Consider the following 15,411-nt stretch of genomic DNA (forward strand, 5'->3'; position numbering starts at 1 on the left):
TCACATCAACATGGCTGTGCATCATTTTGCATTCCTTTTCTGAATTGATCCTCATGGGGTAGGGATTTTAATCTTTATTTTACAGATGAGAAAACTAAGGCTCAGAGAAGCTAAGAGATTTTCTAAAGTTACACAACCAAGAGTGGTATAGCCAGGACTTAACGCTGACCCTGTGATTTCAAGTTTTACCCCTCCTAGCTATTAAGTATGTCTGATGTTACTAGCTGGTGGGATCTTTTTTTTTTTTGAGATGGTGAAATCTTTTGAGATCTTATGAAATCTTTTTTTTTTTTTTGAGATGGTGTCTTGCTCTGTCGCCTAGGCTGGGGTGCAGTGGCACGATCTTGGCTCACTGAAACCTCTACCTCCTGGGTTCAAGCGATTCTGTGCCTCAGCCTTCCGAGTAGCTGGAACTACAGGCGTGTGCTACCATGCCTGGCTAATTTTTGTATTTTTAGTAGAGACAGGGTTTCACCATGTTGGCCAAGCTGGTCTCAAACTCCTGACCTCAAGTGATCCACCCGCCTTGGCCTCCTGAAGTGCTGGGATTACAGGCGTGAGCCACCGCGTCCGGCCTATGAAATCTTTAAAAAGCATTTTGCTTTACTCCCACTGGAGCTCTCCAGGTATCTATTCATTGGTCCTATGTTTCTGTCAACAGTACAGTGACTGGCACATAATTATACCTCAATAAATAACTGTTGAATATTTTTTCAATGAAAGAATAGTCAAAAGAGTGCTTAGGTTTGCTGTAATACCCTAACCTGGTTGGAGAAGAAACAGCTAATAAGCAACTAGGTGCTTACTGTGGAGCTACCTGGGTGAGAGGAAATGAGACGCTTATTTAATTAGGTCTTTTTTTCTTTGTGTTTTCCCAAGAAGCAGTATTAAAAAACTAAAAAAAAAAAAAATCAGAGAGTCCAGCTACTTTAATGTCAATTTTGTTCTGGCCCCTAACGTGAAGTAATGTAGCATCATTTTGCTTTTTTGAACCTCAGCTTTCTACTCTGTAAAATGGGGATACCTTCCTCAAAAAAATTTTTTTTTTGAGACGGGGTCTCGCTCTGTTCCCCAGGCTGGAGTGCAGTGGTGTGATCACGGCTCACTATAGCCTTGACTTCCCCAGCTCAAGCGATCCTCCCACCTCAGCCTCTTGAGTAGCTGGGACCACAGACAGGAATCACCATGCCCATCTAATTTTTTCTATTTTTTGTAGAGGCAGTGTCTCCATATTGCCTAGGCTGGTCTTGAACTCCTGGGCTTAAGCGATCTGCCTGGCTGGACCTCCCTACAATCTCTGCTGGGATTACCAGGTGTACCATGCCTGGCCTTCCTCAAAATTTTGTTGTGATGATTAAATGTGAAGGGCCTGATACATAGTACATGATTAACAAATGACAGTGACGATATTGATAACGGTTATGATGTCTGAAATACCATCCCTCAGCTTCCATATTTATGTAATGGAATGGGTTGAAGTAGAAAGTTTTTAATTTTCAGCCCTGATGTTCTAAGATCCTATAACATCTGGTCCAGTTCAGAGCCCTGGCTTCTCTGTTCCCAACAATCCTACACAGTGCCTGGGATTCTATGAAGTCCTGAATATTCTGTGTTGTAATAGACCATGGGAGCAAAGTCCAGGAGAAGGAAGCATGGCGGCACGATCCTATGTCATAGACACTTCCCACTACCTCCTGGCACGCAGACTCTTTTTTTTTTTTTGGAGACGGAGTCTTGCTCTGTTGCCAGGCTGGAGTACAGTGGCATGATTTTGGCTCACTGCAACCTCCGCCTCCCAGGTTCAAGCGATTCTCCTGCCTCAGCCTCCCGAGTAGCTGGGACTACAGGTGTGCACCACCATACCCAGCTAATTTTTGTATTTTTAGTAGAGACGGGTTTCACCATGTTGTACAGGATGGTCTCGATCTCTTGACCTTGTGATCCACCTGCCTTGGCCTCCCAAAGTGCTGGGATTACAGGCGTGAGCCACCGCGCCCCACCAGCACACAGACTCTTAACTGGAAGAGAGTAGGGAAAAGGGAATTAACTTTCCTCTTTTTTTATTTTCTCCTTATTTATGAATCTAATAATTCCACAGGCTCTCCAAGAGCAGAATGAAATTCAGGGCAGATCCTGCCTTTCAAAAGCTGAGGGAGCTACTTGTGAAACTCCCAAATGAGTGGGAGTAAAGGAAAGTGTGTTGGACCAAGCAGCAGGTCATGGGGTCCTCATCCAGGCTCTGCACTGACTTGCTGTGCAGTTCTAGACAAGGCATTTAACCTCTCTGAGTCAGTTTCAGCCTCTGGAACAGGAATCAAGTGGACTAGCTGATCCCTAAGATTACTTCTGGCTCTTGCATTAAATGATTCTAAATATTGCTAAATCACACCAGGTATGATGTTATTGCCTGGAACTTGACACTGATTCAGCATTATTTTGTTTTAAAATAGTGGGTTAAATGGAGAGAAAAAGACTAAAGAATGAATAGTTTCCCCCGAGAATGGATCTGACAGCTACCTCCTGCACTGACTCCCCTGAATCCATGGCTCACAACTCAACAATCTCTCTGCTTCCAATATTTGTTCAGAATCCACCAAAGCGTGTAGCTTTCACCCAGGGTCCTCTGCAGGCTTCTGCCCCTGCTGGGCTCACATTTCATGCCTTCTGCACACAGGGAAGTGAAGTCCCTGCCCACTCTGTGTTGTACTTTTCTCCGATGGAGCCCAGCAAGAAGGAAAGCCAGCCGGCCTGGCCTCCCAGACTCCAGCCAGATCCTCTGGACTTCACCTGCAGTGGTTTTGGTCCAAGTCTCAGAATTTTGGAGCCAAAATGAATTCAGCCTGAGCCACCAGTAACTTGGGGGTGACTGGAGGGTCAGCATCCAATGCTGGAGGAAAAGAAAAATCTCCTCTATCAGACATAAGATGTAAAGGAATGGAACAAAACGTTTTAGATTTTTTTCTCTGCCTGGCCTACCAGTTTAGAAAAACCTCACCCAATGAATACTGGTCCTAGAGTTGGAAGGACTGGACCCCCAGCTCTGCATCTCTGCTGCCCTACATTGATTGCTCTGTCTCTGGGCTAAGTAGGTTTGGGGTTTGACAAAGAAAATCTAGAAATATTTGCTTACTGATCATGACAATCGAACATAGGTCAAATGCAAAAAGATTTTTTTAAATGAACTTTTTTCCTGTTTATACTAATTTTTTTCCACCCTATAGGGGTTATTGATCTGTCAGAACTCTGGCTTTCTCACTAGTCAAAGACACAGTATTGCATTTACTGATAGCCAATGCCTAAGGAAGGTTTCTCTGAAGCACCTAGAATGAGAATCTAGAGCTGCAAACAACAGCAATGGATATTATGTAAACTAAAATGGGTCTGTGTGTTTCATATGGCAGTAATGCAGCTATACAAGTCAGACTTCAGCAATAGCCCAGGCCCCAAATGAGATATTTGTGTGGAAATTAAGTGAGACCCATGGAAAACACCACCCCTCAAAAATTAGTGATGTGAAGCTTTAATAGCAGAGTGGAATCTGATATTTACTCTATCTCACTTTCAGCCCTGGCTAAATATATAGACTATGCTAAGGACACGTTTTTCTCCCCTTAAAATTTTACTTTTCTCAACTATAGCTCTAAAAATTTTAGATGTGATCATTCTATAAGTCAAACTATGTATACATATTCTTAGGTTCTTACACTTTAAAAAGTGACATTTTAAAAATTGGCAATGAATATATTTTCCCCCCAATTTTTTCTTTTCTGATCTAACTCTATGCCCCCACTCCAAAAAGCAAAAAGCAAACAATTCCTCTCCTCCCACCAATGACATCACTGCAATTGTATATTTGTTTACTCTTTTTCTCCTTTACTGGTATGTAAGGTTCATGTGGATAAGGGCTTTGTCTTGTTCAGCAACGTGTCCATTGCCCTGGAACAGTGCCTACTACCTAGCAGCCATTCAGTAAGTATTTGTTAAATGAATTGATTGCTTTCAGGAAAATTTATATCTCTATTGCTCATCCCTTCTCAACCCCAGGAAAAGCTGGAAAATTCAAGGTAAAATTGAGTTGTTATTATAAACTATATCAATGGTTCTCAAACCTTACTGTGCCAAAGAATCATCCAATGGCACTTTTTAAAGTACAGATTTTTGCCTGCCTCTCCTTACTCCCAGTTCTGATTCAGTATATCTGAGTGGGTGTGGCCTGGGAATCTGCATTTTAAAGCAAACACCCCAGCTCTTTCTCGTAGGAGCAGTCTGGGCACCATGTTTTAGGAAATGCTGACCTGTACTCGTAGTGGAACTACAGCAGGTATTAATATTATGGTCAGAGTATCAGGGAATGAGAAGCCTGGAGGAGATAATGGGAATGAATTTAGCTTAATCTCTTTACCATTTGGATCAGGAAACTGTGGCCCACAGAGGAGCAGGAACTGGTGTGAAATCATCTAGTGAATTGGTAACAATTTGAGAGGGTCTTCTGAGATGCTTCATGAAACCACTCTTTTTGCAGCTTCATTCTGTTTACTTTGTAGATCTAACGTGTCTTAAGCCACATTGTTTCATAGGCTATCTTGTGAACATATTTAAATGCCATTTGCTAGTGCCTGGTTTTATCTGAGCAGCATCTCTCGTATTTGCAAGTCTGTTACTCTGTTAAGTGGCACTGATTACCAGAAAACATCCTAGTATGCTGAAAAATACTTGAAATGATCAACTAATGAGGACACTAAGTATGTTTTCTCATTAGTAATTATGCAGGCTCTGAAGCTAATCCCAGTATCTATACATACTTGTATTGCTAAATTAAAAGCAACTGTGGTGCAGAGAATAGAAACATTTTGAGGAGAGACAAATCAAACGTGACATGTTTTGACTGCACTGATGTACAATGATCTGAGCTCACTTTTGAGGGAGAGAAGTTTGGCCCAAAGGAGAACTGAAGGTCCCAGAGCCAGGAACGCTTCACAGAACTCAGGAGCTCTTTCTGGCCTCTAAAACATTCATTTCCTCTGTGACTTGGAACAAAAGCCCTCCGCCTCCCATTCCCACAAATGGAGAAAACTGCTCACTTACTACCTTAAAGGAACACATGCTAGTACATGAAGATTAAAACATACTGGGCTGGCAACAGATTTCCTCCTTTCTCTATTGACCTGACTTATTGGGGGAAGCTAGCATCTTTAATAAATTGCAGGGCTCAAATCAACTCTCAAACTTGACAGGGCAAATTCTTATTTATAATGTAATAAATTATGGATACACACTAAAACACTGCTAAAGAGTGGGATCAGGCAGCTATAAATGAAGCAGAGACTTTCGTTTTTCATTTTATCCACTTGTAAATGGTTGCCTTTAAAAAAAACCCCAATGAATATATATTACTATTATTGTAATTTAAAAATATTTAATGAAGTTTATATGTTCATAAATATAAACTGTCATTAAATAGAAGTGACAGTATGATGAAATAGAAACATATTACTTTGAGTGATGAGATCTGGATTTTGTCCTCTACTCTGTCACTGACATTAGGCAAGCCAGTTAACCCCTTTAAGCCTTAATTTACTCTTCTGAAAACATGGGACTTGGATTAGATGATCCCAAGGTCACTCCAGTTTTATAAATTTGTATATGTAAAACTTTAAGAAGGAAGGTATTATGAAAATTGAATTTCAGTGAATGACATTATTAAGAAAATTACTCAAACCATAAATAATACCACACAGAGCTGGAGCCTTAAGTGAAATTATGTAAGAATATATGTGATGGTCAGCAAAGGAAACAATTTAAAAAGTGAAATACTACAGAATGGGAGAAAATTTTGCAAACTATCCATCCGACAAGGGATTAATAACCAGAATATATAAGGAATTCAACTTAATAGCAGAAAAAAAATCTATTTAAAAATAGATAAAAAACCTAAATAGACATTTTTCAAAACAAGACATAGAAATAGCCAACAGGTATGTTTAAAAATGCTCAACATCGGCCGGGCGTGGTGGCTCAAGCCTGTAATCCCAGCACTTTGGGGGGCCGAGGCAGGCGGATCACGAGGTCTGGAGATCGAGACCATCCTGGCTAACACGGTGAAACCCCGTCTCTACTAAAAATACAAAAAATTAGCCGCGCGAGGTGGCGGGCGCCTGTGGTCCCAGCTACTCGGGAGGCTGAGGCAGGAGAATGGCGTGAACCTGGGAGGTGGAGCTTGCAGTGAGCCAAGATTGCGTCACTGCACTCCAGCCTGGGGGACAGAGCAAGACTCTGTCTCAAAAAAAAAAAAACAAAAAAACAAATGCTCAACATCACAAATCAACAGGAAGATGCAAATCCAAACCACAAGGACATATCATCTCACCCCAGTTAGAATGATTATTATTAAAAAGACAAAAAATAAATGCTGGTGAGAATGTAGAGAAAGGAGAGTGCTCATATACTGCTGATGGGAATGTAAATTAGTATAGCCATTATGGAAAACAGTATGGGGGTTCCCCAAAAAGCTAAAACTAAAACTACCTTAATTACTCCTTGTGTTGATGAACTCATACTTCCACAGCAGCTAGTATGGCCAACACTTCTTATCAGACAAGTGAGTGGGAAGAGGCCCCCCTCCTTCTCTCTCTAGATCTGTCTTTGGGAGAATAGTTCTTTTTGCCATAGGGCAAAAGAGTGACCCAATTTCACCAAATCTTTTCCCTTCTTGCCTACATATTTCCGTTTCCCCCAATCATCCACTACAAGTTCCCAGAAACAGTAAATCCCAGCTTAGAACTGGACTCAATCCGCGAAATACAGTCTGACAGGACAGAGTCCATGCCACCATCATCAACTTGGGTCTGCCCATACTTCTACTACTGCAGCTGAAGGTAATGTGGCATCCTCCCTTCTACCACACACGTTCTTTGTTGGTTCATTTTGAGTGTATATGGAATAAACTCCCCAGATCTTCTTAACATGAACCACTGACAAGCCAAGGCTTTCCCATTTGTTTAAATTCTAAATGCCGAGCTTCAGATTTATTTTTGTTAACTTTCTTTGTGATGGTTTCAGCCCTTCCTGTTCCAACCTGTCGAGATCACTCTGAATGTTGATACTGACATCCATCATATTAGCGATCCCTCCCAGCTTTCTGTCATTTGCAAATGTGATCAGCATGCTCCCATGCTTTCATCCAAGTTTTTGATGAAAACTCACTGTATTTTTAAAAAGTCTTTTAATTTAGTTGATTTGGGTCCAATTTTTGATAATTGTGTAATGCTATCTAAAAGCAAGGGAATCCAAGTTATGAGGTTCAACCTGATTCCAAAATAATGCAATTAAAATAAATATGCTTTGCAAAATTGAGCCAGGCCCCAAAGGTAGTACCAATGTGACCCAGACTCTGGCATGGTCAATCTGCTATTTTGGACAAAGCTAACAATTAAATTGGATAAATGTTTGTTGATGAGGATGATGACTCTAGACTAACAGACTGAATGGTGCAGAGGCAAGCAAACACACTAGATTGATTTTTCAGTGTGGAGACAGTTCCCAGCTGGGACAACTCAAAGTGCTGGGAAAGGTTTGCCATTGAATGACTAATTAGGCCATGTAGACTGATAATTGGATAATTTGGGGCCAAAAAATTACTTTTGAGGCCTAAATTATCTGTACTGACCATCTATTGTGCTTTCCGATGCCCTGGAGCAATGTCAGATTGTGTGCTATAGCCTTAGCCTAGGCAGTGCTAAGAAGCTTCACTAATTCAGATGAACTGCATATGGAGAGGCCAGGGTGCTTCTGGGAGGAGAACTCTTCATTCCTGAATACTTTTCTAGCACCCACTCTCACTGGAACCAGAGAGGCAGTGAAGCTTGGTATTTAGGAGCACAGATTTTAGGTTCAATACACTTGGCTCCTAATATACTTGGCTCCTAATTCTGTCTCTGCTGCATATTAGCTCAGTGACCTTGAGCAAGTCAGCCCTTTAGCCTCTCCCAGTTTAAATTTCCTTATCTGTGAAATAGAGATCATAATACTTATCTTTAGAGTGTTCTGCATGATACCTAATGTGTAGTGTTCATGCTAATTAGGACACTGAACAAATGGCAGAGTAAGAAAGTTTGGCCAAGGAAATAACATACAGGGCACTCTGCCAAAGCTTCGACAAGTATAATTGCAATTAATCTTCACAAACAACCCCAGGAAGTAGATATTACTATTACCCCACAACACAGATGAGAAAACTGAGGCATCAAAAGGTGTAATCAGTTGCTCAAGGTCACTTAGCTAGTAAATGACAGTGTTGGGATTTTCATCTAGGCCCGCATGATTCCAAAGAAGCCTAAACTGTTAACTTAGTTTTATTATTCTGCTTTATTCTCTTACACTATTATTTGAGACTTGATTGTAGTCAAGAGCCACTACTTATAATCAGAATAAGAGTCCTCAACCTTTGATGCTAAGGATCTACCATGCTTCTCATATGACGTTTTGTGATCAGGTGCAGAGAGGAGGCTTTGCAGCCTATAATGAGGGTGGGGAAGAGGGAAAGAGGATCACAGCGGGTACACTAATCATTTTTATCAACACTGCAACCTAAGAGAAGGGCACATAGCAGGGACATACTCACACTGTTTGCCAGCCATTCAGCCAGAAGAAGCTTGAAACACTGATTAGACCTGGGGAGGGCAGTTTGGTAGTAGCCACCAAGACAGATCAACCGACTGGGGGCCTCTGGACTGGTATTTCTTTATCTGAGTGCAAGCTGTGTTTCTAAGTTGTTGTTTTTTTTCCTTCAAGTAGGAGGGATAATGATTCCTACAATTCATGGTGGTTTAAAGGGTTAAATGAGATAATGTACCACAATGTCTAGCATATAGAAACTGCTCAATAATTGTGATATCTTTTTCCTTCCCTTCCCTCTTCATTGAGACCCTGTTTTGCTAGAAGTTTGCTTTTCTAAGTCCTTTAAAGAAATTGCCTTACAGAGCTGTTTATTCATTTGCTCAGAAAATCCTTTCTCATGGTTCTTCTCTGTGTTATCCAAATTTTGAGGAATTTGCAGGGTTCAGACTGATGGGATTTTACTATATCCCATATGAAATAAAAATGTTGATATGTTTTGGTTGACTTAACTATAACAACACCAGTCGTAATTTACGGTCTTAAAAACGTTTTCACAAACATCATTCTTGTGTGACTGGTGTTCAGAACACCCCTCTGAGGTTAAATATTGTAGTCATTTCCACTGTAGGCAGGAGAGAGCCGAAAGCAGGAACCAAGTGACACAGGCAGGAAGTAGCAGAGGTGGCGTTCCATCCCAGTCCTCCTGACATCTGATGTCACAGCCAGAGCTCGCTTCTCTCTACCAATGGTCTAATCCCTCTGAATAAGCAGCAGGTCAGTCAATGCTGATGCATTTGGATAAACTGCTTAGGAATAACTTGAGGCTCACCCAGATGGTTTGAGCACAATATGAAAAAAAACAGTAGTCACTTTGACTAGATCATGAGATAAATCTACAAATTGTAGTTCGCCTGTGCAGATTTTCATGGGCACAACCACCAGGAATCCTGCAACAATGTGTATGACAGGTGCAGCACTGTCAGGGTCATTTGTTAAGGCATTTAGAGATTCAATAAGGCAAAAATTATTTGGTGCAATGGATGCATTGAATTGCTAAATGAAGCGAGAAATATAGAAAAAGTATGAAAACTGTCTAACATGGTGCCAGACACAAAATCTTTCAATCAACTCTTATTACTAGTAGCCATAAATAGAGACCCTGATCATTCATTTGAAAGTAGGAAATCATAAAACTTACTCTGGAATAATCAAGATCTCTGGGTGTTGAGTCTGTTAAAGCTCGGACGAGGGCATTCATCATGCAGATTGGAGGAGAAGGTGGAGAGGGCTGAGAAGGTTCCTGTTGTAATGGGCTCTTTGGTTTGGAAGGCAGACGACCTCTCCTCCCTTTCAGACTATCTGTACGGACAACTGATGCCAAAAGAGACAAATAAAACCATCTTCAAAGATTATGGAATGAATGACCATAAATCGCAAAAAGGGATAAAAACACATTACAGTTGAGCAATCATTAATGAGACTAACCATTTAAAGTGGTAATAAGTTTGGAATAATATTCACACAATGATTTCATGAGAGTTGAAACAAGCAGCATAAAAGCCACCAATATTTACATTTGGTAATGAATTAGCCCTAAAAGTCTCCTTCTTAAATAGAACAAAGATGTATGTATACAAGTCCTCTATTAATTTTGAGAAATTAGAATAAATAGTCCTCAGTTATTTTAAAATGTAGATATATATGATAAAAATAAAATGTTGAAAGGAAAAAGGAACTAGAAAAATTCACCATCCCAATGTAAATATTAACTTTTTTTCAGTGATTTCTGAGAATATGTATAAGCAAACTGGGTAAAAAGCATTATATCCATACCTTCTTTTACCATTCCAACACTGAGACACTTCTGAAATCGACAGTACTGACATCGGTTTCGACGTCTCTTGTCTACTGGGCAGTTTTTATTTGCCAGGCAAACATATTTTGCATTTTTCTGCACTGTTCTCTGAGAAAATATAATACAAGATAGTCAGCTGATAGTTTCTGGAAAGAGGTAGGACCTGACAAGATGTATTTTAATTACAATGTGAAAAGCGACAGTGCAATTCGTATAATTCGATAAATTTAATTTCCTAACACGCTAGCCTGCAGGAAAAACAATTTTATTAGTGTTAGCTGCTGACAATGAAAATCATCTCGGATTGTTCTAAAGCAAGTCTCAGGAGACACTCAACTCTGAATGATAAAATCATATCTGAAATTACCAGGTCAACATATCATACCTTGGAGAATTAGATTATCTCCACTTTTAATATGCCTTTGGGAACAATTTTCTACTTGTTCCACTCCCCTGATTATTGCTGACCTTATTAAAATAAAATCAAAATTATCTGGGATGTACTTTGTTTGCTATCACTATTGTAAGTCAAATATCACAGTAACTGGCTTTGTTAACAGAGATGAAATCATAAAAAGCAAAATCTGGATTTTTCTAATTAAAACATATAGGAAATAATGTTTTAATGCAAAAAAATGAACTTAAATCATCCTGTGTAGCTTATTTTATCTTTAAAGACCATATATGATAAACAGTCCATTCCTGAATTTTCAAAGCAAAATCTTAAAAGTGGTTATTACAAATCATTATATCCAACGAAGAAAACAAAAAACGCCAAGGGACAAAAAAAAAAAATGAGACAAAGATATATGACAGCTATATATTTTCAGTGAAAATTCCTATTAATAGGTCATTTCATAAATGTCTATTAACATAGACACAGTAACCATACTGTAAAAAAAATCATAAAACTTAAGGTTGGATAGAAAAATGATGTTGTATTTTTCAGAATCCATATAATTTGGAAATGACACATGGAGAAATAAATATATTTCATCCTCCAAATTTAAATGCTTGCTTTTTAAATTGAAAACATTTGTGCAAATGAATGTATTTTTACCACTTAGGGTGAAACTGTTCAGAAATTACCTGGATCTATACAACTCCAAATAGAGCAGGAAGTTGAAATTTATTTGGGAAGCCTGGGCTGCATTAAAAAAAAAAGAAAATAAATCCAGGTAACTTGGGCTTCATGATCTATTTTGTGTTCAAACATCTAGATTTGCTTTTAACATTTACTTTCAGTCATTCTCAACCCCCATGTTTCAGTTTTACCCTGTTACCTTTTAATTTCATTTTAGGGGACAGTTTCTAGATTGCTTATATAAAACTTAATATAACAAAGCCAACCTATCTCAAGTCTAAGACATGTTTCCCCCGCCATAGTAGGTGATTTTAGTTTAAAATACAAAATTCTGAAACACAGGCATACTTCTGAGGTTCCAGCATTTAAATTCTTAGCAGTCTGTAAGGGTAGGAAATGTGTGTTTCCTGAATAAAGCTTTCATTGAGCATGAGTAATTTCTAACACTCTATTTCTTGCCATCATCCTCAAGGCTATATGCCAATTTGAGTGCTGATGGCATTTTGCTTCAGGTATACATTTTCCCAATAACCTGAAGCCTTCCCTACATTTGTGTGTGTGCACAGTTTAAGGACAGGGAGAGATCATTATGGTTCAATCACCGAATTCCTATCATTAACTGCACATCATGTCACATTTTTAAAGAACTCAATTTAATGGTAGAAAGCCACTGGGTAAAACCTGCTCAGGTTCCCTTAATTAACAGTTCTGTGGGGTGGTTCTCCCCCATCTTGCCCCCACCCTTTCAAGTATAGATTTGTTTTCAAGGGATTGCTGCAGAAAAGGGAAGCTGTTGGGGAACACTTAATTGACATTTCTAGACTCAGAATGTATTACCACTTTGGTATTTTGGTCAACTCTCAATTATTTAGAGATAATTATATTTGTAGATTATTCATAATTCTTGTTTTTTTCTTTTCCCCCTTTCTGCTGCCAGTTTCACTGTCCTTCAGCATTTTCCACTGAAATCCTGTAAAAATCAAATCTGCTAAAGGAATGCAGTTACTTGAAAGTAGCTCTGATAAAGCTTGAGTAGTTAAAACAAAAAATGGCTAAACTCAGTGGCTAAAACATAAAATAAAATGACCAAGATTCTGCATTTAAAACATCATAATCCCAAATATCTGTAGGGCACTTAACGTATTGCAGTCTTTCCCCAAACATTTTCTCATTTCTCTGCAGAATTCAGGTAGTGATATTTACAATCTGAAGATCAAAAATAATTGTTGCTTGTTGCTATGTATATTCCTCCACAAATGTGCATTTTCACAAAACTTTATAGCTTTTGTTTAATAATGAACTATTTGTACAGCACTTTAAAGATTATAAAGCACTTTCATATATATTTTTATCTCATTGAATACACAGCTCTTCTCTGAGTTTTACTCATTGATAGGCAAACAGGCCTAGAATGAAGTGTCATGCCCAACATGATACAATTGGAAGGTGAAAGATCAAGGTCTTCTATTTGAGTCTTCTCTCTCCAATTCTGGTGTACTCCCAGATATATCCTATTGGCCTCCCAAATCCAAGTTACCCAATCAGCATCCTGCTTCCTCTTTCTCTCTACCCTGTCCAGCAGTAGAGGATAAGGAATAATTTGTGTGGTTTGTAAATGACTGAAATAATGGCCAGTGGGGTGAGGAGTGAGAAGGATGGCACAGAAGTAAGTGTCTGATAAAGTCTGGGAGTCAATAGCAAAAGGTAGCACAGCAAAAGAGCAAGGTCTTTTCCCTAAGTGGCAGAAATAACACTGAACTCAGGAGTCAGGAGAAATCAGTTGGAAACATCTCATGGGCAGCTAAATTACTGCTTACAGCCTGCATAAGGCTTCACAGCTCCAGGCCTCAGCTTCCTCGTGGGTAAAATACGGGGGAGGCTGATGGCCCTCCCACTGTAAAATTTCTCCGTTAGGCCTATGAGGGAATGAATTATGTCTACACCTGGCACCGCATGTGGTACAGAGGTAGGGAAAGGGTCCTAGAGGACACAAGACCCCAAGTTCTATCTTCTATGGAAAGAGCTGCCTCTTTCCATAGAAGAAGACAGTTGTCCCTGTCTCCCAGAGCTGCAGAGCTGTGAAAAGGGAGTGGACTTTGGGGTCATGCAAACATGGGTTGGCATCCTGCCCCCATCTCCCTTCTCTGAAGGTGTGTCCTGAGGCAGCTGATTAACTTCTTCAAACTTCAACATCCTCATCTACAAAACAAGGAAAATTAATATCTACCTTTAAAACACTGTTACTAAAAATAGCTAGTGAGTGGCCAGAATTCAATCTTAGATGTGTCTGACTCTAGAGCCCCAGCTCTTACTGTAAGGATTAAATGAGACACAAATGTCCAGGGCTTGGTACGCACACACTATCCCCTCAGACACCCTGGAGAGACAGACAAAGCAATGAGGTTTTTGCATTTTTGAAGTCACAGGTCCTTTTAAGACTCTGCTGAAGGCTCTCCAGAAAAATGTTCATAGGGCAGCGTCAGGCCAGGAGGTTCACGGACCCCCGGAGTCCGTCTGGGGTGGCCTGCTGCACATGGACCTCAGTAGAAAGCCCCTGAGAAAATGGATGTGAAGGTGCTAGGAAGGGCTGTAGGAAAGCATGATGTGCCAATTACAGCCCTCAAACCGGGAAGAACAAGGATGCTCCTACACTCACAAGCTCCCTTCAGCGAGGGGGCTGGGTGCGGAGGGGAGGGGGCGGCGTGCGCTCACCTTGAAAAAGCCCTTGCAGCCCTCGCAGGTTCGCACGCCGTAGTGCTGGCAGGCGGCGTTGTCCCCGCACACGGCACACGTGCCCTCGCCGGACGACGAGCTCCTGTTGGGCGGCGACGGCAGGCTGGGACTCTCGCCCAGCAGGCTGGACGCGGTAGGGGAGGGCGTGAGGCCGAGAGGCGGGAAGGCCAGCGGGGCCGCCCTCTTGGCCAGCGGCAGCCCGTACGGGTGGCCCTCAAGCGCGGCAGCCTGGCTGCCCGCGGCGGCTGCAGCTCCCAGCGGCAGGCTGAGCGCGGCAGCGGCCGTTGGGTCGTAGCCGAGGTGGTGGCCGCCGGCCGGGCTGGGCGCGGGGGGATGCGGCGGCGAGGGCTTGAAGTGGAAGAGAGGGAAGCGCGCGCCGGCCACCGTGGGGACCGCCTTCATCGGCGGGTCCAGCAGCGGGCCGGGCGCGATGCAGCCGGGCGCCGAGGGCAGTGCGTCGTCCCATAACGCCCCCGCCTGCGGGGGGAAGGCCGGCGTGGTGGGGGTGGACGGTGGGGACTGCTTGAAGTACATGGAGGTGCTGGGCAGCACCTCGTCCTCCGGGCTGGAGGCGGGAGGAATGGATGGCTGCTGATGCTGCTGCTGGTGATGATGGTGGTGGTGGTGGTGGTGGTGGTGATGGTGGTGGTAGCTGGGCGCCCGCCCCTCCTCCACTTTGATCAAGGGCCGCTGCATTTGGTACACGCAGGAGGGCTTGAGTTCGTAGTTGCTCGAGTAGCCCTCCACGAAGGTACTGATGCTGGGCAGGGACGTGGTGGCCGTAGCCGTGATCTCAGTGCTGCCGAGGTCCATGGTCAGCTTGGTGTAGTCGGGGTTCATGATCTCCGTGGTGTATTCCGAGCTGTATGTCTGCGCGGCATAACTGGAACCTGGAGGCGAAGGGCTATATTGGGCTTGGACGCAGGGCATATCTGCAGGGACAGAGAAAAGGGTCTCTCAGAAGCAAGTTAACACTTGTTTTCTAGCCAACAGGCAGCATTGGGTTCACTGTTCTCTAATCTGGGAAACAGAGAGGAAGTGTCATCCTCTCCTCCTTCTGGTAGCATAGACACAAAGCCCCACACTTATTTTCTTCATCCCTAGTAAGGAAGCTGAATTCCTG

General features: G+C 41.8%; 1 protein-coding gene across 2 annotated transcripts in view; it reads right to left on the reverse strand.

Annotated features, from left to right (window-relative positions):
- NR4A3 (nuclear receptor subfamily 4 group A member 3) overlaps positions 1 to 15,411 on the reverse strand; it is a 43,556-nt gene that overhangs the window by 22,131 nt on the left and 6,014 nt on the right. For both annotated transcript variants that reach the window (XM_030829430.1, XM_030829377.1), the window contains 3 exons: positions 14,268 to 15,220; positions 10,450 to 10,579; positions 9,815 to 9,987 (listed from right to left, as the gene is read on the reverse strand). In XM_030829430.1, the coding sequence (XP_030685290.1) occupies positions 9,815 to 9,987; positions 10,450 to 10,579; positions 14,268 to 15,218 (1,254 nt within the window). In that variant the 5' untranslated portion in view covers positions 15,219 to 15,220. The remainder of the gene's footprint in view (positions 1 to 9,814; positions 9,988 to 10,449; positions 10,580 to 14,267; positions 15,221 to 15,411) is intronic.

The sequence above is a fragment of the Nomascus leucogenys genome, chromosome 1a (genome assembly GCF_006542625.1).
Source record: "Nomascus leucogenys isolate Asia chromosome 1a, Asia_NLE_v1, whole genome shotgun sequence".
Lineage (NCBI taxonomy): Eukaryota > Metazoa > Chordata > Mammalia > Primates > Hylobatidae > Nomascus > Nomascus leucogenys.